The sequence below is a fragment of the Pleurodeles waltl genome, chromosome 12 (genome assembly GCF_031143425.1).
Source record: "Pleurodeles waltl isolate 20211129_DDA chromosome 12, aPleWal1.hap1.20221129, whole genome shotgun sequence".
In the NCBI taxonomy this organism is placed as follows: domain Eukaryota; kingdom Metazoa; phylum Chordata; class Amphibia; order Caudata; family Salamandridae; genus Pleurodeles; species Pleurodeles waltl.
The window spans coordinates 593,475,600-593,500,673 of record NC_090451.1 but is presented as its reverse complement, the minus strand read 5'-3'; the positions used below and the strand labels follow the sequence as shown (position 1 = coordinate 593,500,673).

Sequence of the window (25,074 nt, the reverse complement as noted above, 5' to 3'; positions counted from 1 at the left end):
TCAGTACTGCTGTCAGCTTTTTCTTTCAAATGAATTGCCTTTCCGTAACTTTCATCCATTTACTGCAACACTGGGAACGGCATACCTTTGGTTTCCAAATAAGGGCACGAATTTGGCGGAGTAATCTCCGTTTGCTTGGCGGAGCACTTTAGTTTGCCAGGCCGAGACTACTCTGCCCACCAAATTTATAAATAGGTGGGAAGGAAATTCTGTCACCGTTGCCAAGAGTGAAATCGGGCCCCAGTGTAATATTGAATTGGTAGAACCCAGGGCCTACATGATCAATGGGGAAATTAATTTAAACAGTCAAATATCTAAATATCCTTGCAGCTGCCCAAAGGTTGTAAAATAAATGTTTAAGGGTATTTCTTGGTGTATGATGTATAATGGTTGCTTTCGTGTGTGTGTATGTGTGTGTCTGCTTACCATTTTTGTTACATGGATACATGACTTAATCTAGCAATATTATTATGATTACAAATCCAGAACAGAGAACATTATTACAGAGAATTGCCCACAATAAAATGACACTGCAAAGAGATGTTGAGGTATGTCATGTCACAATTGTTTCTAAATTTTAAGGTCAAATGGCCATTCTTTTTTATAAATGAAATAAGGTATTTAGTTTGAATATGGTTCGGGGTAGTGCTAGCTCAGTAGGTAGACTAAATATAAATTTGGGTTCAGGATGTGGATTTCATTTAGAGTCAAAGGAAGGGTTACACATAAAGTGTGTTAAAGTGTGGCCCTTATGCTTAATTTTAGAGTTAATCTTTTGGTAGAGGTCAGAGTTAAGGCAAAGGTTATATTACGGATAAATGTTATTGTATGCAACATTGGAGGGTGGGTTTGGGGTACATTTAGGGTTCACTTAAAGTGATGGTGGAACGATGAGTAGCAAAAACATTACATTATATCCGGAGAGGACTTTACTGAAACAGGTTTGTTGAGTAATACTAAATTAAGGGCCTTATTTAGAGTTTAACAGACGGGTTACCCCATCACAAACATGACGGATAACCTGTCCACTCTATTCTGATATAATGGTATCGTAATATGGAGGACGGGGCATCCGTCATGTTTGTGACAGAGTAACCACATTTGCCAAACTCTAAATCAGGCCTTAAGTGAGTAGTCATCTTTGTAAAAGAGTTCAAACCCTATGACACCCCAAATGCTTGAGAAAAGGAAAGAAGTCATAAGATCAAACAGTTAAAATGTTGATGTCTACAACACTTTTCTAATATTCAAAAGATCTCCATTCAGTTCCAGAGTTTAAGGCTACAGACTGCCTAATATGGGAATGTGATTGGTAAAAAAGCCTTCCCAACTGATCAGACTCCGAGGTTGAAATCATTTAAAGGTTTTAATGAGTGCTAAATTTTAGGTGCCTTACAGGTGTTCAAACCACACTTTGATTTCTTATAACTGGTACACATGCTGATTTATTGGTCAGAGTATTGAACTTAACTCTAGCTTTCTAAGGAGGCAAATGCATAGCCCTCAAAAAAGGTGTCATATTACATTTGGCTAGTAGTCATTTAAAAGGTGAGGCAGGTTGCCTGTATAAGACTTGAAACCTGCAGATTTTCTGGATAATAATGGACCTAAATACTTGGGATTCTCCATGCACAATTGCTGTTTCAATAGCTGGGCACAGTTGATGCAAACGCTTATTCGTCTTCCTCACTAGGCATATGTGATTAAACCTAACAGAATTATTAACCTGGGTATCCACAGACAATTTATAATGAAATAAAATACTTTGGGACATTAATTACTGCCCACAATCAGGAGTGCAGATTTATCCTCTCTGAGGTTTATTCATCTGATATACATCCAAGATTACATCCAAGACTGCGGTTGATTAGTTTAACAGTTTTCTTTATAACTTTAAAGTTCTTATCGCCTTCATTTGAAAGTCAAAAAGTAAACTTGATTGTCAAAGGATTGATCGTGGAGCGACACTGCCATGGAATTTAATGTATTATTTAAAAATATAAAACTAAGCCTAAGCTTTGAACAATATAGTAAATAAACTTTCACCTTTTGGAGCCCCAAATAAAATCGGTTTCTCTACTAAATGCCTTTCTTCTCAAAACCCGAGCTTTTCTTTCACTCAAGACAAAAAAAGCATAACAATCCATGTTGTTTCTGACACCCACAAAACCACTGCCAAGCACTTACGTACTTCAACAGATAGCTGAGGGTGTCAAGATCAACAAGGAGCACCAAAGCTATCTGACATCCGCTGTTTAGGATAACAAAGAGATTGACTACATATCCAACAGCAGGGACGGCTGAATCATAGCACTTGATTTTTGCTAAAGTGCTCTTTAATTTAATTTGTCGCTAGTTAATTATTCTCATACCTTCAGTAATTATTAATAGTTTAATAATGTTTTTATATAGCTCATACTAGGCTGAGAGGATCAGAGCTCTTTACACAACACAGCAACAGAATAACAAGTAAAACACAGGAGTGGGGTCAATCATCGACATAATACACATGTAACACATTCAATACACCATACTATAAGACAGCATTTTAGGTGAAGGGGAGATTAAAACTCACATCAAATCTCTATATCATGTGTAGATGGTGTCATTCATTTAAGGGAAAGTGTGTACCCACCCGTCCTATCTCTGACACAGGAGAGGCTTCACTTCTTCCCTTTCCATGATTACTGGAGTGGCCAATATGTACAGCCCTAGTGGAGGTTAATCCAAGTCTATTACTTTATGCCAAACAAGATGGGGCTGTATTGACTGAATCAATTCACATTCCTACTGGTCAGCTTGTTGAGGGGTGTGGTTGGGAAGCAACCTATTGAGAAGGAAGACTTTGAGTCGTTGTTTAAGCAGTGGAAAAGAAGAAAACATTCACATTTCTGGGGAAATCAAGTTCTTAATTTTTGGAGCAGACAAGAAAAAGGATGGTCCAAGTTTTTTTTTCTGAAGGTTGGAATTTTAAGCAGCAGTGAGTTAGCCCTCCAGATCTGTCAAGAATCTCTGCACTACTTCAATTTCTTGACAAGATTGTAAGATGAAATGTGTTTCTGTGCTAGGAATGCAACTTTAAACGTAGATCTCCCTTCAACAATCAGCCAGTCAGTTTAAGGACACCAAGGTCGGTGTAATGTGGTCAAACTGTTTAGCCCTTGTGGCCAAATGTACAGCAGCATGTAGTGAGACTTTCATCGGGCAGTGTGAGTTTTAGGGATCTCGACTAGAATGGCATTTCCATGGTCTAGTCTTGATAGCACTCTAGCCTTTGTCACCGCCTTTAAAATTTAGGTGGTAGGAAGAGTTTTATATCCCAGTTCAAGATGGTAATTTGCCAATCTTGTGGTCACAATTATATGGTTAAGGAAATTTAGTTTACCATTTAGGGTGAAGCCTAGGGATTTGGTGGCCAAGGTTATCAAATCTTAGACTGGCATGGGAGGCTGACTGGAGCAAGAAGAAGCAATCTGTTTTTCTGGGGATGAATTTGAGGTGGTGGAATGTATTTTGTCAAGTATAGTAGTCAGTATGAAGATGCCAACTAGAGAGGGGACTTTCAAGTATATTTGGGTTTCATAGGCAAAATGGTGATAGTGTATGTAAGTGTTCTAAAGTCGGTCACTTAAAGGGTTCCAGGTATATGCTGAACAGTGCAGGAGCTATTACTGATCTTTCCAGACCTCACTGGGACATGTTTACTGAGTTGGGAGAGTGAATGTTCTATAATGATGACCTGTGAGTAGTCCTCCAAGTATGACCTTAACCTTTACAGAGCTTTCCTATCAACGCTCGTATAGTCTTTTAGAGTTTGGATAGGTATCTCATGATTGAAGGTACCGATTGCCACTAAAATGTATTTGAGTGTAAGCATGCATGAGTTTCCAATATCCATGAACCTGAGAGCACTGTCTATCATTTGCAAGAGGGCTGTCCTGGTGCTCCAGGACTGGAATTCATTGAGGAAGTTGTTAACAAATGATTTACAATTGGTGATTGTGGCAAAAAGATATGCCTCAAGTTTTAATCATATACCACATTACTCACAGATTTTCAGAAGGTGCTCAAGCACAAGGGGATCAATGCCCCCTTTCCCCACTTAAAGGGCAACATAAGATGTTTCCATTATACAGTAAAGTAAATTCAAGCTCGTTATGCTCAGCAGTCTTTACGAGGAAGCTATAAAAGTTCATAATCATGGTCCAGTTAATAATAGGCAATACAAAATACAAATTGTATCACGCTTTATTGATTTCATATAAGATTTCTTGATACCATACAGTTGCTTGTAGCCTGTAGCTAACATGTTTTGTTCTCAGAAAACCTTCTCAGGGCTACAGCTAAAATATTCACACAGAATATAGCTAAAGATATCATATGAAATCATTTAAGATATTAAAAACATATTCACGCTTCAAAAATTCTTTTTCCAGGAAATATGTAATAAATAGTACAATATTTTTACCATGAACTTCAAAATCATCAAATATTATAATAATTATTTTTTTTCTTGTTAGTATAAAATCAAATTGCACACAATCAGAATATAAACTGAATCACAAAATATCACTTTCTAATCTTTGATTTCTTTTTTTTACTTAAAAATTCTCATGATGTCAGAATTTCTTCTTAAACATTAGTTATTTCTTATTGCACCACTTGCGATTTTACAAACCAAGTATTGCAAATCAGTATTTCATAAATTAAATGATAAACACATCACCTCTTTCCACTATATTCAATATAGATCTCCAAAATAGTGTTTGAATTGACACTCACCACCACCACCCCATGTCTCATGTGCCTGCAGTCCCTGCACAATCCTTATGCGATTCTGCAGGCTGGGTCTCCTGGCAATTTAAACTGGGTGCAGTGTTCACACGCCATGATAATCTGGGTTGAGGAGCCCTGGGCCATCTATAAACCCACGAAGCAGTTCCCCACTAGGGTATACTGCTCCGTCTGACTCATAATGGGGTCCTAGGAGATGTTCAGTTATGGGTAAGTGCTCGACAATCATGCATGGAAAAATGAAAGGAATTCCTTAAGATATTAGTAAACCTTTGACTAGATCTGGGTGTCAACCTCATACAGGTACATTTTGGCTCTATGATTGTAGAACACGACTCCCAAGGCATTTGGGGACTACTTGAATGGAGCTTAGTGGGACAATCCAGGTGAAAGTGAGTAGTTGAGGTCTGGAGGAACACACTTGGATTAACTGTTAATAATCCATAAAGTAGGAAAAGAGCCACAGAGGGACAGTTTCTGCAGAGCACGTGTTGGTACGATGTTGAGTAGAATGAAACGCACCGTATTAAAAATATTATAAGTTGCAGAGAGGATAAGGAGGATCATGGTGTTGGCTGCTCTCATTTCTGAGTGAACATACTTTCTACATCGCAGCAGGTTATGCATGTGTGGTAGTAATTCTTGGGATGGTTGGGTGTTTATTTATGAAGGGCCTAAAATAGTGGCTCTTGACCGTTTGACTTCTGTGGACCCCCAAGAATCACTTCTGGAAGTGGGTATCCCCTGCCTATTTGATTTCTCTGATTTGAACCTCAAAACAAAACACAAAATACGGAAACAAGAATAAATCAAATACAGGCAGTAATTATGGAATACTTTATTTAATTCACAAAAACAAAAGTATGCAAAACAAATGAAAATAATCATAGAAAGGTTGAAGATTTTAAGGTTTGGTTTTATTTTTAAGAAAACAATGAGAGCTGGTAGACTCTAGGACATCACTTTTTCTGTTTTGCTACTAAGGCATGTTCTCTTTTTGTATGCGTGTACCAGTGCCTCAATTGAGGACAACAATTGTTAAACCTGATTCTGTTTGTTGTAATTGTGATGCCCACACAATTCAAACTAAGGATACTAAATTAATTTGTAGCCTCCAATTTCAAATTCCTTTAGATTTAAAGAGCGTTTTAAAACCTCCTTTTAAATTTTACTTTTTTATGTATATAGACTTTTTTAATAAGCTAATTTATTTAAATGTCATAACAGACACGGTAGGTGTAGTAAACCTCCAGGGGACCATAGAACTCCAGGTTAGGAACCACTGGCCTAGAAAGGGGTTTGACTTCTCAAATATTTTTCTGCAAAAGGTCAGTCAATACGTGATGGTTTAGTGTTTGCTAATTACAAAGATCTACACTTTCTACCGGTAACCATTTTTCACTGTTAACCTCTCTCATACTCAGGGCCTATTAGGCTGAATAACTTGCTTACATAACAAAACAGTTCTAAAGAGAGAAAGCCAGTTCCAAAAGGTGCATCAGGGTTGGGTCTGAAAATCCTCTTTGTTCAAAATCAATACTGTTGACTTCCATTGTTACCTTTATTTTTCCGCTGTTTTGTGTCAGCGTTTTTTTTCCACAAACTGGACTGCAGATGTGTTTATGGTATGTATGAACTTGTAAAATATTCAATATAAGAATTCTGCAGAATTAGACAATAATCTTCAGTCCCGGCTGCAATGAACTCGGGCTCTTTAGTTTCTTTTCCATTTCCGTGGTGAAGTTATTTATACCCAACCTAGGAGGCAAAGGAGAACGCCAAAGATTACAAACTGGTATTTTAGAAAAAGGTGAAATCTCATTTAAACTATCCCTACAAAGCTGTATTTTTCCAGTAAGGCTAACATGAAGGGAACAAGGAGGAAATGCTGGTACTGCTCTGGAGTCTGGTAGCTGTTGCTGATAATCGCGTATAACCTGCAGACACATTGGCAAATCCCTTCAGTGCTACGTTCTTTATCGTTTACGGGGCTATAACATTGTACAATTATAAAAACGTAACAGCAACTCTTTTTTCACAACACTCCAAAGCAAGTGGAGGGAATGAACAAGCAAATGTGCACGTGTGAATGGTTCGGTTTGTAGAAGACAGGCAGACACAGGCCAGATTACACAAATTACTGAATCTATTTCATGTTCTATATCTGTAAAACCCGCCTATCACCTGTCAGGCTGCACAGTCAGCACACACTGGATGTAGTGGGGGTCACCACATGTCCCGTTGTCCGCACCCTCCCTACCCCAGTTGGATGCTCAGTCGACGATCCATCTCTGGCCCAAGAACAGCTACCAGAGCCAGAATCCAGCTTGCTTTTATTCAATGGCACAATTGCCCCATTAATCCTGCAAGGGGCCTAACAAGATCTGGGCAGCTGTGAACCCAATGAAGATGGAGTGGAGAAGACATGACCTTAAGCATGGGGTTACGCTTTGGGAGCTGGCTAAGCATCAACAAGCAGTTTGCTTAAGCACCGCTGAAGTTCCCCTTGGCTGAGCAGTGTGTGTGCTTTTTTAGGTGCTTGACATTAAAGTCTCAAAGAGGGAGGAGAGCAGCCTGGTGAGAAGTTAGTGGAGCTGTCAGCCACATAGTAAAGAAGAGACAGCAGCAGAATAAGGGGACGCAGACTTAGACATTAGGGATTCATAGCCAGAGCACTGAACTGCAGTGAATGGGGCAAAAGAGGAATGGGGAGCTTTCAGTTTAAATCAGTGGCCATTCTGGAACTGAATATCGCACGATGAAAGTAAACTGTAAAAAAGCATAATTTGAAATTATGTTGCACTGTTATATTTTTTAAGCCTAGGATTTCCACCTCACTTCAGGTCAGCAGAGACACTTTCTCCAGTGCTGAACCTTTCAAATAAAAATCTATCAATCAGGTGTGCTAGTCTAACAAGTTGAATGGAAGCAAAGCAAGACTGCAAAACCCAGATTGCACTAAATGATCACACAAACCTGAAGGACTTGGAAACAGTGTCAGTAAATACTGGGAAATAGATGCTCATGCTCTTCAAACCTACAAAATCAAGTTTCACTTAGATTTCAAGCAGCCCGTATAATGTTACATAAATACACAAAGGCCCTCGTTCCGACCTTGGCGGGCGGCTGAAGCCGCCTGCCAAGATCGGACCGCCGGGCGGCCGCCAATGCGGCCACACCCCCGCCGCGGCCATTTGGAGATCCCCGCTGGGCCTGCGGGTGGAAACCTAGTTTCCGCCCGCCGGCCCAGTGGGGATCTCGGCCATAACACAGGAACCGGCTCCAAATGGAGCCGGCTGTGTTGCGGCTGTGCAAGAGGGTGCAGTTGCACCTGTTGTGCTTTTCACTGTCTGCATAGCAGACAGTGAAAAGCTGCACGGGGGTCTGTCAGGGGGCCCGCGACTCCCCATACCGCCAGCCTTTTCCTGGCAGCTGGCAGTAGGGGGACTGATTACGCCATTGTGGCGGGAAACCGCCGGCCCCGGCGGTGCAACCGCGCGGCTTCCGCCGCCGTCGTAATGACCTGGGAAGCACGCCAGCCTGTTGGCGGTGCTTCCGTCATTACAGCCCTGGGGGTCTTGTACCGCCAGGGTTGTAATGACCCCCAAAGTGTCACTGATAATTGCCAAAAAAGATGGCCATCACGTCACTTCTGGTGAAGGCAAGATTTGCATTTTGCCAACTGCATCCAACCTGCTTAGCAGGGAGAGCAAAGTGGGGCATGCATGATCCACTGTTTCAGTCAAGGGTTTTGTCTTTGAATTCTGGGACCTGTAGTCCTGTTTTGTAATGGAGTAAGCAAGACTACAAATCCTAGAATTCAAAGAGAAAAACTGAACTGGAGTACGACATCAAGTATGGATCAGGTAAACCTGGCTGTTGAATACCTGAAAGATCTAGAACTTCTTTCCTGCAGGGCCTTCTCTGCATCCATACAAAAACCTTACCTCTAACATTGCCCAAAACGTAATGAATCAGAAGGCTATTTCTTTGTGACATAGTTCTCACTAATGCATCTACTCTCTGCAAATGGAAAATGTACTGCAAATCCTGGCTGCAATGCGGATTTGTCATCCAACAAAAATTAAGATAATTTGACCTTACAACTGGCCTCAATCAGAATGATCCACCCTTCCATGCTGCACTTCACCACCCCTTCAAGGATCTGCCATGCCACTGAAAGTCAGCGAGCAATCAATGTTCTGAATAAAACATAGCGTTCTGACGGCGAGGATCTCACGATGCGGAGAATTAATCATAAATGGGTGTAAAAGGAACATTAAATGAAACATTTGTCGAATGCAGATTCAATGTAATTCTCATTTTCAACTGTTTTCAAATAATTCCCACATTGTTACAATAACCATGGTGAAAACACAATCTGAAATGGAGAATGCATAAAAAATGTTAATACCGGTCTCAGTGAGGCCCACTTAAGGGAACGATAAAGAAAAGATATAAATCCCTGTTTGGCCGGCATGTTCCACATCCGTGTAGATTCGAACCAACCAGATTCTTGGAAGCTTAGAGGTACTAAAACAAACGGATATATGAAAATTTAATTTGAAAGTGACTGTATTTTACCTGATCTCGGTGAGACTGGTACAGGATCGTATCAACCTCTCTATGTCCTCAGCACAGCGGTCCGTGAGGAGGTTCGCGCTCAGGTTCAGCTTCTTGAGGACGGAGCAGTTTTCAAGGCACCTGAGTTTGCGGCAGGAATCATCAGCCAGGCTGTTCTCCGCGAGCCTACAGAGAGAGACAGTAGAACAGGGTCTATGTGAACCTTCTGCAACTGAAACCCACAGGTGCTTAATGTGTGCAGTGCTTGCAGGAAGCTGTCAACGGCACCTGTTTCTAGGGACCTGAATTTATCATCAGACTTTCACCCAGTGGCAGAGAAGGGTCCCGAGAGAAATGCAGAATAAAAGTAGCAAAGGGAGAAACAGGAAGAAAAAGAATCTGCAACAAAGATGTGTGAGAAGAAAGAAAAAGGGGAAAGCAAGTCGTTGCATTCGGGTCCTAAGAAAAACTTTGGAACTGCATTTTTTTTTTTTTTTTGTGCAAAATAAGAACTGAATAATTTAAGGGGGTGTTATATTGGCAAAACAGAGGTTTTAATCTCCTCAAAGGCTTTCAGCCACCCCAACGTTTGATCAAACTCACCTATGGCATACGTTCCCGCTCCCATAAAATAGTGAAAGCTTTAGACTGTGGTGAATATACATCCTAGAACATGCAACCCTTATAATTGGTTTGTAGAACAAATGGTTAGGAAGGAAGATCTCTGTCAAACAAGACTTTCACAGACTGCTGGAAAGATGGACAACTGGATCCCAGGACATGTACGTGAAAGATTCAGTTGAGCTTGGATGTAAAGTGTAGCAGCTATCCCGCAAAGAGCCAAGTCCGAGCTCTGTGTGAAAAACCTAGCATGCTAAATCCCAAACAAAAATTCAAAATGAAGGCTGGATCTGTAAGTCTAGAGCTTATCATGTACGCAATTGCTTCTGACCTACTCCTCCAACTGCTACAGAGACCCTTAGGCCTAGTTCGATGACTGGAAGTCTACTGTCTGTCACAGGATTATGGTACCCTTTTTGAGCTGACTGGAGCAGTAGTTGGATACCACCCCAACACTTTCTGGGAAGTGCAGTGCTTCCTGGCCAAAGATTAATGGGTCCAACAACAGGCCGGTAGCTAGAAGCATATTTTAAGGGCAGTGACATGATGAAACTTGAGGGGGCTCCATGCAAAGTACATAGTGTGGAGGTGGCCCTCCCTGCACCACCACTTGCCAGTTTTTGCTGAGGGGGCCCCAGGAAGTCAGGTCCCCCCGCACCGTGGAGGTTGCTGGGGATTATGTTACGTCACTGTTCAAGGGGGCATAGCCCCTACTAAAGGCAAAAATATAAAAGTGGAACTTGGATAGGGCACATGGGGTTCTCCTACAAGAACTGTTAAAAATAGTATGTAGCAGAAAACTTAAATAATGCAACACATTGTTTAGTTGCTGCACATATTGTTATAATTCTACCTTTGGGAAGAGTTTGTAAAATCAATAGAAAATTGCAATATTTAAGGCTCAGTGAATAAAGAACAATGCTCAACATCGAACCAATTTACAGGGAAGTTATCACGCCCTAGGATTTTCTGTTAATGTTGTTGCAAACTGTATATTTTAAAGTAATCTTAATGCGCACATTTTTCAAAATCTAATTGGATTTAAGTGCAAATTTACAATTATATGTGTCATTCCTAAGAGCATGTTGTGAATAGCTGAACATTTCTTTTAGGGCATATTAGATCAGTAACTTTGGTGAAAACTGGATATACATGAAACTCTATTTTAAAAGAGACGGTCTCTCTCCTCCATGGATTTTTTCAGAACACTAATGGTAAATTGGATTCTTTAATTTACTGTGACCGTGTCGTTGAGGATGAAACACTCTGGACCGAGTTCTAGTTGTGACAACAAAGACATTTTTATTTTAGGTATTTGATGTGGTATTGAGCAGGTACGTATGCGTTAGTCTTCGGCTGCTGGGAATAGGGTGGTGGGATGTTCTTGTGGTTTGTTCTTCACTCTTCTCTTTCTGTTTCCCTGTTTCGCAGGGTGGTCCCCGGGAGGCGCATGTGGAAAGAAGGGAATATTAGCGGTAAGTGGACCAGGTAATCATAACTATTTTTGTATTTCTTTAAGTCTATCTTATTTTTCTTTCCTGTCTCACTGTTCTTTTCAGAGTTACTTTTCTCAGACTGGTTCTCGGCGTGATCTAACTTTTGTGCCTTCTGCCTTGTTACTCCTCTTCAGTGCTCATACATTCCTGTGCGCGGTGCCTTAGGTGGACTATTCTGGGTACTGTGCTCTACTGTGGTCGGTGGTAAGTTTTATGTTTCTCCCGGTTTGTTTTCCTCCTCCCCTTTTTACCCCCTCTCCTCTTTAGTGCCCGTGACTTTTTTTTGTCTTCCCTTTTTACCCTTTTCTGTAGCTCTCCCCCCCCCTCCTCACTCTCTCACTCTGGTTTAGGGACGTGGTCCCACGCACCTGAACTGCCACGCTTCTCCAGAAGCGTGGCGGGATGCAGCGGTTCGTCCTACCGGTCGCCTGGTATAGGGGCTTCCGACACGCGTCTCCAGCCTTCTCCTCCAGTGTATGAATGGTTCCGCTGTCTCCAGCTCCTGTTCGGGCTCCGCTCTTCGTATTCCACGTTCGCCTTTCTACCGCTGGTTTCCTCCTCCGTGGGGTGGTTCACGGCTGCTCTCTCACCTCCAACTGCCTCCTCACAACCTCCGAACGCCGCATGTTCTGACAGCGGCGTTTTTGACCTCCCGACGTCCCGCCACTCCCGATCTCCCCACCAATCACGGGATGGGAAGCCAGGAAGCTTGTGACTACCAGTGTCAGCACAAGCAAGGGCCAGGTGCGGGCGAACTGGTTCCAGCCCGTCACATACACTCCCCCTAGAGAGCGGCCTGTAGAGAAGCTCAGAGACCGGATAACGTGAAAGAAAATCCGCAGTCACCATTTGTTTTCCCGGGAGATGTTGAATCTGAAATGAGAAAAGCTGTAAGGAAAGGAACCAACGTAGAATGCGGGAATTAGTGTCCTTATTATGGGCGAGCCAGGTAAGAGGAGCGTGATCAGTAATCAGGGTAAAGGTCCTGCCAGACAAATAGTATCTGAGAGATTCAATAGCCCATTTAATCGCCAAACACTCCTTCTCTATAACCGGATAATGCGATTCTCGTGGTAGAAGTTTCCTGCTGATATACAGGATGGGGTGGAGGGTTCCACGTCGGAGGCATCAGTTAGTAAAACAAAAGGCTTATGGAAATCAGGGCAACATAACACTGGTTCAGAAGTGAGAGCGGTTTTGAGACAGTCAAAGCTGCGTAACGCAGTCGCAGAAGGTGAACCAAGGGTGTTGGGATAGTTTTTTTTTAGCATATTAGTAAGGGGTTCTGCCACCATGGAGAAATGGGGAATAAAGCGCCTATAGTAGCCAATCAATCCCAGGAAAGACCTAATATCTTTTTTCTTTTTAGGGAACATCATTTGTGAGATGGCTTCAACTTTTTCGACTTGGGGGCTAATCCGACCACCCCCCACAATGTAGCCCAGGTATTTGATGCTAGTCTGTCCTAGCCAACATTTCTCAGGATTTGCAGTTAACTGGGCTTTTCTCAGAGCTTGTAATATAGTATCTAGGTGTGACATGTGATCCTCCCAGGTATTGCTATAGATAACAATGTCGTCCAGATAGGCAGCAGCATACTGCCTAAAGGGTCGTAAGATTTCGTCCATGAGTCTTTGGAAGGTGGCAGGGCCCCCGTGAAGCCCAAAAGGGAGGACAGTAAAATGGTATAATCCCGAAGGGGTAGCAAACGCTGTTTTTTCTTTGTCTTCCCTTCTTAAGGGTATTTGCCAATAACCCTTTGTGAGATCTAGGTTGGATAAATACTTGGCTTGGCCCAATCTCTCAATAAGCTCGTCAATTCTAGGCATGGGATAGGCATCAAAATAGGTTAAGTTGTTGATCCCCCTATAGTCTACACAAAACCTGGTACTGCCGTCTGTCTTGGGTACCAACACGACTGGCGAGCACCAAGGACTGGCTGAAGGTTCTATAATACCGGCTGCTAACATGGCTTGGACTTCTTCTTCAATAATCTTCTGTTTGGCTTCTGGGATGCGGTATGGCCTCTGTCGGTAGACAGTATTCATTTTGAGGCGAATGGGATGTTGGACTAGGGGGGTTCTCCCCGGATATTTAGAGAAGACATCTTGATTGTGATGTACTAGGCGGGTTAGTTGGTTGTGATACGATTCAGTAAGATCGGGATTGATCCATGGTTGTGACCGGTTGGTCCGTTCATGGTTAGGTAGCAAAGGATAAGGGATGTCTTCAGTAACATCGGAATTAATGTAATGAATGGAATGCCCCCCTGTGGGATCTAACCATTTTTTAAGCAGATTGATGTGATAAATCTGTTCCCTGCCACTTCCTTGGGGTATGGCCAGCCTATAGGTGGTGGGGTTAATCTGTGCTGTCACTTCAAATGGTCCTTGCCATCGGGCCAATAGCTTATTCTCAGTACTAGGGAGTAAAACCAGCGCTTTATCTCCTACTGTTAAGGTCCGAACTTTGCTTCGGGTATCATATAGTCGCTTCTGCTTATTCTCTGCGTCACGTAAAGCAGTAGGGTCTTCTTCCCATACTGTATGAAGGTTCTCTCTCAAATCTCGGGTATATGTTAATAGATCTTTTACTTCTTCCTCCATGTCCTCCCACTGTTCGGCTAACATATCCAACAGTGTACGTGGTTGTCAACCGAACAGCATCTCAAAGGGGCTATGTCCTAAGGAAGCCTGTATGTGGGTACAGATAGCATATAAAACTAACAGTAGCTTCTTCTCCCAATCCTTGCCGGCATCAGATATGCTCTTTCTTAGTAGGAATTTAATGGTTTTGTTGTATCGTTCCACCAGCCCATCTGTTTGAGGATGATACACTGAGGTACGGATTTGTTTCACCCCTCGCAACCAACATACTTCAGCCATCAATCTAGACATGAAAGGGGTTGCTTGGTCAGTCAATATTTCTTTTGGAAAGCCCACCCTCGAAAAAAACTCTATCATTGCCTGGGAAATAGCTTTTGTTTGTATACTGGGAAGGGGTATGGCCTCCCGATACCGTGTGGCATAGTCCACCAAAACTAAGACGTATTGTCTACCCGAGTGGAAGGGGTGAGGGGACCGATGAGATCCATCCCAACCCTGGTAAAGGGAATATCAATAATCGGAAGAGGTTGAAGGGGGACAGGGTTTTGTGGAGAGGGGTTGTACAATTGGCATTTGGGACACTCGGAACAATATTTGCGTATTTCTCCATAAACCCCCGGCCAATAAAACCGTCTAAGCACTGATTCCTCAGTTTTCTCCCTTCCCAAGTGCCCTTCCCCATTATCCCCATGTGCTAATTGTAACACTTGTTGGCGGTGACTTCTGGGCCCCACTAACTGAAGGTCATTTCCCCTGGTGGGTGTGGGATTTCGGTACAATAGATTATTACGAATTAGGAACCTGGGACCTACCCCTTGTGCTGCCCCGGACTCTGCCTGCTGCCATGCGTGTTTTAAGGAGGGGTCCTCATTCTGATTCTGCCGGAAATCCCCAGTAACCGTGCAAACCTTCCCAGTTACAAGGAGACCATCTTGGGGTGGGTAGTTCTGTGTATAAGAACGTTGTTGCTCTCTTTTTTTGTCTCTTACTGAGGGTAACTCGTACCAGTTTTGATTCCTCCGTAACTATTCCACTAGGTGCCTCCGTCCACCAATCTCTCAAAATGTGTTCTTGCCCGGCTTTCTCTAATAAGGAGGGAAAATCCTCATAATCCGTACCGAGGATTATGTCATCATCTAGTGTGGAGAGTAGCCCAACCCGGAGGCTCTCGTTTCGGTCTCTCCACTTCAACCTTATGGTGGCAGAGGGATAATACTGTTGATCGCCATGTACACAGGTGATTAGGACCTGTGTTTCTGTATCCTCTTGACCTGGCCATACTAAATCGCCCCTGATCACGCTCTGGCTACAACTGGAATCAATGAGGGCTATTCTTACCACGTAATTGACGACAGTGGGGAGGATATATTTAGGTTTCTCTCCTCCAGTCCAGAACACTCTACCCTTTGTCAGACCTATCTCCATGGGTTCCTCTGCATCTTTTTTATGAGGGCAATACCTGGCAATATGCCCTCACTCTGAGCAGTTGTAGCACTGGGGCCCAGGGCCTGAGTGTCCGGAGGGTGCTGGGCCCACTGGTTAAGATCGGTCAGGACCGTGATTCAATACCAGTCTATGTGGAATATTTCTAGGTATGGCCGGTCTGATAGGAGGTGGAGGAGCCCGACTAACGGTAGCACGGAAGTCCGAACCTCTATGATAAGCACAGGCAAGATCTACAGCCGTCTCATTAGTGAGTCTGGGATGTTGCCGTACCCAATTCCGGGTGGTAGGAGGTAAGGCATCGAAATACTGTTCTAAGATTATGACATCAAACATGTCTTCCCTTGTTTTTTCCGTGGGATGTAACCACCTCCCGGCAGCATGTTGGACTCTGTAATATAAGGTACGGGGTTGTCCTGATGCTGCCATTTCATTTGTCTGAACCTGGTGCGGTAACTTTCACTATCTAAATCCACTCTTTCTAGAATGGTCTTCTTAATGTCCTTGTACGGAAGGGTACCACTTGGATTAATGGCTTGGTATGTTGTTTGTAAATGACCGGTGAGAAGGGGGGGCGATATACTGACCCCATTTGTCCTCAGGCCAATTAGCTGTGCTGGCCACTCTTTCAAAGTTTGTGAAGAAGGAATCTGGATCTTCCTGTTCCTGATAACGTTGTAACACACTACTGGGTACAGTGGGATGTACTTTGGTATGGGCAATGGTGTCGGTAAGCTTGCCTAGTGCTGTTTCATGTACCAGCTGGTTATTGGCCATAATTGTTGCTTGGCTTTTGAGTGCAGTTTGCAACGCCTACCGTTCTTCTTTGGCCTCTTTCATTTGTTGTTCCCATATCAACTGGAGATGCCGTTGCCCTTCAGCCAACTGGGCGATTACATCTGCCATTGCTGCCTTCTCTTCCATGGTGGCGGTTTCTCCTCAGATCCCACTTCTGACACCACTTGTGACCGTGTAGTTGCGAATGAAACACCATGGACCGAGTTCTAGTTGTGACAACAAAGACATTTTTATTTGAGGTATTTGATGTGGTATTGAGCAGGTACGTATGCGTTAGTCTTTGGCTGCTGGGAATAGGGAGGTGGGATGTTCTTGTGGTTTGTTCTTCACTCTTCTCTTTCTGTTTCCCTGTTTCGCAGGGTGGTCCCCGGGAGGCGCATGTGGAGAGAAGAGAATAATATCGGTAAGTGGACCAGGTAATCTGAACTATTTTTGTATTTCTTTAAGTCTTTCTTATTTTTCTTTCCTGTCTCACTGTTCTTTTCAGAGTTACTTTCCTCAGACTGGTTCTCTGCGTGATCTAACTTTTGTGCTTTCTGCCTTGTTATTCCTCTTCAGTGCTCCTACATTCCTGTGCGCGGTGCCTTAGGTGGACTATTCTGGGTACTTTGCTCTACTGTGGTCGGTGGTAAGTTTTATGTTTCTCCCGGTTTGTTTTCCTCCTCCCCTTTTCACCCCCCCTCCTCTTTAGTGCCCGTGCCTTTTTTTTGTCTTCCCTTTTTACCCTTTTCTGTAGCTCTCTCCCCCCCTCCTCACTCTCTCACTCTGGTTCAGGGACGTGGTCCCATGCACCTGAACTGCCACGCTTCTCCAGAAGCGTGGCGGGATGCAGCGGTTCGTCCTCCCGGTTGCCTGGTATAGGGGCTTCCGACAAGCGTCTCCAGCCTTCTCCTCCAGTGTATGAATGGTTCCGCTGTCTCCAGCTCCTGTTCAGGCTCCGCTCTTCGTATTCCACGTTCGCCTTTCTACCTCTGGTTTCCTCCTCCGTGGGGTGGTTCACGGCTGCTCTCTCGCCTCCAACTGCCTCCTCACAACCTCCAAACGCCGTATGTTCTGACAGCGGTGTTTTTGACCTCCAGATGTCCCGCCACTCCCGATCTCCCCACCAATCATGGGATGGGAAGCCAGGAAGCTTGTGACTACCAGCGGCAGCGTCAGCACAAGCAAGGGCCAGGTGCGGGCGAACTGGTTCCAGCCCGTCACATTTACATTAGGCAAGATTGTTGGTCAAAACAAGATAGACTATCAGCACAAGTTTATCCAGATTTGAGGACCCTCGCCCAAAGTAGACATTCGGAAAATGTGTTTACAGGGAGTGCAGAATTATTAGGCAAGTTGTATTTTTGAGGATTAATTTTATTATTGAACAACAACCATGTTCTCAATGAACCCAAAAAACTCATTAATATCAAAGCTGAATATATTTGGAAGTAGTTTTTAGTTTGTTTTTAGTTTTAGCTATGTGAGGGGGATATCTGTGTGTGCAGGTGACTATTACTGTGCATAATTATTAGGCAACTTAACAAAAAAAAATATATACCCATTTCAATTATTTATTATTACCAGTGAAACCAATATAACATCTCAACATTCACAAATATACATTTCTGACATTCAAATACAAAACAAAAACAAATCAGTGACCAATATAGCCACCTTTCTTTGCAAGGACACTCAAAAGCCTGCCATCCATGGATTCTGTCAGTGTTTTGATCTGTTCACCATCAACATTGCGTGCAGCAGCAACCACAGCCTCCCAGACACTGTTCAGAGAGGTGTACTGTTATCCCTCCTTGTAAATCTCACATTTGATGATGGACCACAGGTTCTCAATGGGGTTCAGATCAGGTGAACAAGGAGGCCATGTCATTAGATTTCCTTCTTTTATACCCTTTCTTGCCAGCCACGCTGTGGAGTACTTGGACGCGTGTGATGGAGCATTGTCCTGCATGAAAATCATGTTTTTCTTGAAGGATGCAGACTTCTTCCTGTACCACTGCTTGAAGAAGGTGTCTTCCAGGAACTGGCAGTAGGACTGGGAGTTGAGCTTGACTCCATCCTCAACCCGAAAAGGCCCCACAAGCTCATCTTTGATGATACCAGCCCAAACCAGTACTCCACCTCCACCTTGCTGGCGTCTGAGTCGGACTGGAGCTCTCTGCCCTTTACCAATCCAGCCACGGGCCCATCCATCTGGCCCATCAAGACTCACTCTCATTTCATCAGTCCATAAAACCTTAGAAAAATCAGTCTTGAGATATTTCTTGGCCCAGTCTTGACGTTTCAGCTTGTGTGTCTTGTTCAGTGGTGGTCGTCTTTCAGCCTTTCTTACCTTGGCCATGTCTCTGAGTATTGCACACCTTGTGCTTTTGGGCACTCCAGTGATGTTGCAGCTCTGAAATATGGCCAAACTGGTGGCAAGTGGCATCGTGGCAGCTGCACGCTTGACTTTTCTCAGTTCATGGGCAGTTATTTTGCGCCTTGGTTTTTCCACACGCTTCTTGCGACCCTGTTGACTATTTTGAATGAAAAGCTTGATTGTTCGATGATCACGCTTCAGAAGCTTTGCAATTTTAAGAGTGCTGCATCCCTCTGCAAGATATCTCACTATTTTTGACTTTTCTGAGCCTGCCAAGTCCTTCTTTTGACCCATTTTGCCAAAGGAAAGGAAGTTGCCTAATAATTATGCACACCTGATATAGGGTGTTGATGTCATTAGACCACACCCCTTCTCATTACAGAGATGCACATCACCTAATATGCTTAATTGGTAGTAGGCTTTCGAGCCTATACAGCTTGGAGTAAGACAACATGCATAAAGAGGATGATGTGGTCAAAATACTCATTTGCCTAATAATTCTGCACTCCCTGTATAAAGGTGCAGATATGATCACCTTTCAGCAGATACCAATGAAAACTGAGTGAGTTTTAAAGTTATTTATTTTTGGCACAGCTTAAGGCACATGCTCCTTTCCCCCTGCACTGGCAGATTGACACACTGGCACACAAACAGGTTGTCTAGCGACACACACAAAATGTTGAAACAAAATGCAGTGGTGTGAGTATGATGTCTAACATCAGTTTTTTTACTGGAACGATACCCTTCAAGTGCAAAATCCTATGTCTAGACACTTTTATTTACATTTCACACATTGAAATTGTGCTGTAAAGGGCAGCACACATGCAATGAGTAAAATGTTTGCACAAATAAATACTAAACTTTTCTGGCTTAGCGGGCAGCCTTAAAGAAGTGTTATTTTTTTTAAACCAAGCATGGACAATTTTTATGGATCTGGTGCTGCGTCAAAAAGCACGGTTGGTAACTAATGGAACACCCCACTGATGCAAAGAAGCACAAAGTGATATTTGCGCTACTTTAAGGGCAACATTCCAACACAAAAAAGCTTTACAGTGGAAAGTAAGTACTTTATCAAGATTCTGTACCCCTTTGGATCACTGGGCATCACTTTGCAGCTGTGCAGTCTTGATAAATCTGTGCCATGGTGTTCTAACAGATGCACATGCTGCAGACAACTAATGTTCCTGAGTATTGTGAAATATTCCAAATTAGTGGAATATACCCAAAGTTGCAGTGTAAAACCTTCAGATTTTTTAGCCACTGTGTCAGGAAAAATGTCTGTTAAATTAAATGTTGATGACATTTAAAACCTTTCTTGGTGCAGAACCTCCTAAAAGGAAGGATCAGACACACACACTATGCTTCAGTGAAAGAAGGGGCTTCTAACTTGACATTCTCGTAATATGGTTAACTACCCGTCCCAGGCTCCAAGACCCAAACGTTAAACTGATGCATGTTTTACAATTGTGGAGCATTCAGTGGACTCTGCCACAGAGAAAGCTGGCCATCTTCAAGTAGAGCTCTGTGAGCTTGCAGGGGATTGGCCTGTAGAGTGGTACACTGCCGTCTATATTTTTGCCTGTCCAGCAGGAACCAGCCTGTGAATATTAGGGGTACCAACTCCCGAGATAGCAGATACAGGAGGAGCATGGATTTGAGACTGAGACCATGCCCTATAGGAGCAGTGCCAGCAGAGGCTGCTGTTCACTCATGGCCTATGAGAGGGCAGCCTGCGATGTGAGACAGAGCCAGAGTTGAGACCCGAACGATAATAGCGGACTGAAATGTGCGCAATAAGCCACAACAAGACTAGAAGAGGAGGGGGCTGGTGAAGGTTGGTGCTCAGACAAACCTGACATTGATATGCCTGGGGTCCCTGAACCCCCACGGACACTACTATATGCAGGTAGGATGGCACCCCATCATGGAAGGCCTGGTGGGGGGCTAGACGTATCCTGAGAAACTTGGAGAACAGAACGAGGTGGGAGGGTAAAAGTGGGAGAGACAGAGCTCTCTTGCACCAAAAACTTAAACATATGGAGTCTGGACATTAATCGGCCATCTTCAAAAGTTGTAAAGATGGGGGATATACATTGACTAATTGGACACATGAATAGCCATAACTTTGAAGCATTAACCACTAGGAACTGCTACTAATCCAGGCAACCTCAAGCTACCTCCATCAGAATGAGATGCACCATAGTGGTGGGCCTTATTGGAGGTATGAAACCCAGTTCTCTTGCAACAATACCCCAGGCAGATGTGCATTCTACCACAAAGCCGAGAACTCTGGAGTAGTGACAGAGTTGTGCCAGGATCACACCAGCAGTTACCTAAGGAATGCCTGAACAAATACCAAACAAGAGATACATGGATCACCACTTGTGTCAGTATCCTGTGGGTTGAAAAAGACCATTTCCATAGTAGCCCACACCCAGCCAAGGAGAAATAATACACTTGATTACTCACATACAGCTGGACTACTGATAACTTGCCCTACTTGTGATTACCTCTACCAGTGTGATGGCAAAGTCAACAGACAGTTTGGACCTGATTTAGATTTTGGCGGATGGCTTACTCCGTCACAACGGTGACGGATATCCCATCCGTCAAAATAAAAATCCCATTATTTCCTATAGGATTTATATTTCAGTGGACAGGATATCCGTCACCGTTGTGACGGAGTAATCTGTTCGCCAAAATCGAATTCAGTCCCACTTAGTCTTCACAGAGATTGCTGGGAGGACCATGACAACAAGCAATCAATTCACTCAAGAAGCATCAATGGGCAAAACCTGAAGAAAGTTTGTCAGTACGCATTCAATTGGGAGCCATGGAAACAAACATATCAGATCCCACACTACACATGAAAACACTAATAGCCATTAAGGCATCCTTCCATAGCAAAGTAGACATCTTAGAAAACAGGATGACATCAAAGGAGGTTAACGATACAGATTCTTGGGGACTAGATAGCTGGCATATCAAACAGAAGGTGTTTGATCTGGAGGATAGACATGTGACAATGTCTGATTTTATGGGATACCAGAGAAAATGGAACGCAACAACACAGGAAGCTGTCTGCTACAAATTCTCCCACACCTTCTGAACATGTTCTCCACAACGTCATTACAGCTCCAGCGATGTCACGGAATAAGAAAAAATATACCTCCATCTGCCACCTCGGAAAGACCTAGACTGATCACAGCCTGTTTTCTGAGACATGAGCAAGCCTGACAGGCTACTAGCAGCTCGAAAACAGAGTGTATTCACCCTAGAAGACCATAAGATTCAGACTGCCTCAGACTTCTCAGTGGAAACAAATGCTAAATGGAAGGTCTTCTATCAATATGTCCTCAACATTGAATTAGGAAATTAAATATGGCCTACTGGAGCTGGAACAAAGTGGGTGACGAAAGATAAGAAGTCAAGGGACTAGAAAAAGACCCGGAAGAGCTAGAATGATTCGTTGACAGTATTGATGACCAACGGACGGACATTGCTCCACCACATGTAAAGGACAATAGATTGTCACAGCACGATGGAACACCTTCCCAAAGTCACGGACCAAATGGAGAGCTGCATGTTTAAAAAAACGATGGAAAGTACGAAAGTAATTAGAACTGTGCAAGAGCTTGCACAGGACAAAAACAGAGAAAAATTGATATCTCCCTTGAAACCTCTCTAAGCATCAGGAAAGAAGATTGACACACAATGTGCCAATACTGACTGAGGTGGCCAAATAAGTATACCTGAGACCTAACAGTGTTGTCAACTCGATGAGAGCAAACTATTAATTGATCACTGGTTGCTGTTAACTGCTTAGTTTATCTAGGTGTTTGATATGACAGAGGTTTTGCCTCTTGCTGCTCCTCTTTTCACTCACGATTGAGCTCCTCGCTCTGATGTTATGTAAGGAACTAGAACCTTGTGGGGATTCAGGTGGAGGTTCTACCCAGTTGTTTCCTTATACGCTGATGATGTGTTATTCTATGTTAATCACCTGGCGAGTTAGTACCATTGCTGATTTGATTACTGATGCCTTTTTCGGGAAGTCTCAGCCCTCAAAGTTAATATTTGAAAACTGCTTTTGTTTCCCTTGGCAGGTTTGATTTGAAAGCAACTGGATAAGCTCCCAGAAGTGGGACTTCACTGGGAAATAGAGGAATATCGGTACCTAAGTATAGGTCACACACTGAAGCAGCACTTATGCGTTTGAAGGTGGACTGGGGGAGGTGGCTATTGTGAAAATGGTTTCCTCCCATGCTGCCATTATCTCATCCAGAATTCGATATTCCTGCTTGAACGTAGACTGTTCCGCAGACTGGACAGCCTGTTGGTGCCCTTGATTTGGGCTGGCCGACACAGCAGGGCTGCATTGTTAACACTCAAGAGGGATATGGAAGATGGAGGGCTAGCTGTCCCAGACATGCAGTTGTCCTATTTTGCAGCCCATTTACAACATGCTGTGAGGTGGATGAGCCTGATAGAGAAAAGGCTGTTCAGGAACATGCTTGCAGAGGACACTTTAGCTCAACTGTTGATGCATGGCGGGGGCAGGGTAGGAGTAAGATCGGAACATCTGGCCCCATGTCTGGTCAAGACTACAGAGGCAATTTGGGGAAAAGGTGGTACAGAAGGTGCTTTGCAGAGCTCCCTTTGACAGGGAGCTGCAGCTCTGGGTGTTGCACCCTTTCGGGACAGTGATGCCGACATGTCTATGGAACAATGGAGAGTGGGGGACTGTCAATTGGCAGCCAATCTTTACTCTGGTGAACTTTTTCTCACTTTTCAAGAAGCGCAATATGCCTTTATAGTAGGTCCCGCTCATTTACTGCATTATGCCAAACTAGAAAGCATTGCAAGGGAAGTGTGATGCCACTTTCCGTCAGCGCCGCAAATCTTGGGAGTGCTTGGTGGCCTTCTTCAGTGGGGAGAGAGATTGCATTTGATTACTCTGATAACCCTGTTCTATGAAGCACTCAGGGGGGATATGATAAAAAAAAACCTACGTGGCATGATGGGCTTGGAAGGGGGAACCAGAGGTGCCAATCTCAGGCATTGACTGGGCCCATGCATCACAGCTGGTACGTATGGTATCTTGTAATAAAAAATGCAAGCTGTTACATTTCAATTGTTTTGCACCGACCTTTGTGACAGCTCACAAATTAAAAAGAATGGATCCCTCCAGAGTGGTTAAATGCATGTGTTGTGGGGAGGAGAGTGCTACCCTTTTGCCGCTGCCTTGGAATTGCGCCGAGATCCAGAATTATTGGGGAGTAGTCCTACCCCGGGTTGAGGAGGCCACCAGGTTGGTAATCCCCCTGATTACGATGGCTTGTCTGCTGTATGTGGTGGCAAGGCCTAGTGAGTGTGAGAACCCCTACAAACTCATTCGGCTCACTCTTCTTCTAGCTAAACATCACATAGCCATAGATTGGTTGGAAACCAGGGTGCCGCTGGTAGACCAGTGGCTGTGAGACTTACTTCAATGAGGAGTGGCAGAGGAACATCATATGCACTTGTCATGAATTGATGATGGGGCGGCGCAAGAGATAATAGCCTGGGGACAGCTGCTTGATCAGTTGAATGACGAGGAGGATTCAAGTTCTGATTTCAGCTCAGAAGATGAAGGGTGACTCGCTTGATCGGAATATTAATTTATGAATAATGTGCCAACCAAGTGTGTATGTGCTGTGTTTATCAATAAGAACTTGGCTTGATGGGTAGTTCATGCGATAATGTGTACTTACTATTATACAGTTTGTTTTGTTGATGCCTAGTATGACATGTATGATGTAACCCACACCTACAAAACCTTGCACCTCTAGATCTGAGAAGATATATTATGTGAACCTGAGACCTTCGCACAGTATGGTTGTTCTTTTTCTGCAAAAACAAATAAAACACAGCTGAAAAAAATATCTTGTGTTAGACCGGACAGCCTTAGTGTGGTAATCCCCCAACTTTTTGTCTGCCTCCCTCCACACTTTGCTGACACTGTTTTTTCTGGTTTTAGGACTCTGTGCACTTTACCACTGCTATCCAGTGCTAAAGTGCATATGCTCTCTCCCTTAAACATGGTAACATTGGTTCATACCCAATTGGTATATTTAACTTACTTATAATTCCCTAGTAAGGTGTCCTACATGTGCTCAGGGTCTGTTAATAAAATGCTACTGATTGTGCCACCCACTTAAGTATCCCCTTAACCATGTCCCAGGCCTGCCATTACAAAGCCTGTGTGTGCAGTTTCACTGCCACTTCGACTTGGCATTTAAAAGTATTTTCCAAGCCTTAGACTCCCCTTTTTCTACATATAAGTCACCCCTAAGGTAGGACCTAGGTAACCCATAGGGAAGGGTGCTATGTAGGTATATGGCAGGACATGCAC

The 25,074-nt window shown here is 43.5% G+C and overlaps 1 protein-coding gene across 4 annotated transcripts in view; it reads right to left on the bottom strand.

Moving 5' to 3' along the window:
- Positions 1 to 4,247: 4,247 nt before the first annotated feature.
- Positions 4,248 to 25,074, bottom strand: part of LOC138268282 (NACHT, LRR and PYD domains-containing protein 12-like) — a 368,481-nt gene continuing 347,654 nt past the window's right edge. For all 4 annotated transcript variants that reach the window (XM_069217780.1, XM_069217777.1, XM_069217778.1 and 1 more), the window contains 2 exons: positions 9,379 to 9,543; positions 4,248 to 6,552 (listed from right to left, as the gene is read on the bottom strand). In XM_069217780.1, coding sequence (XP_069073881.1) covers positions 6,465 to 6,552; positions 9,379 to 9,543 — 253 coding nt within the window. In that variant the 3' untranslated portion in view covers positions 4,248 to 6,464. The remainder of the gene's footprint in view (positions 6,553 to 9,378; positions 9,544 to 25,074) is intronic.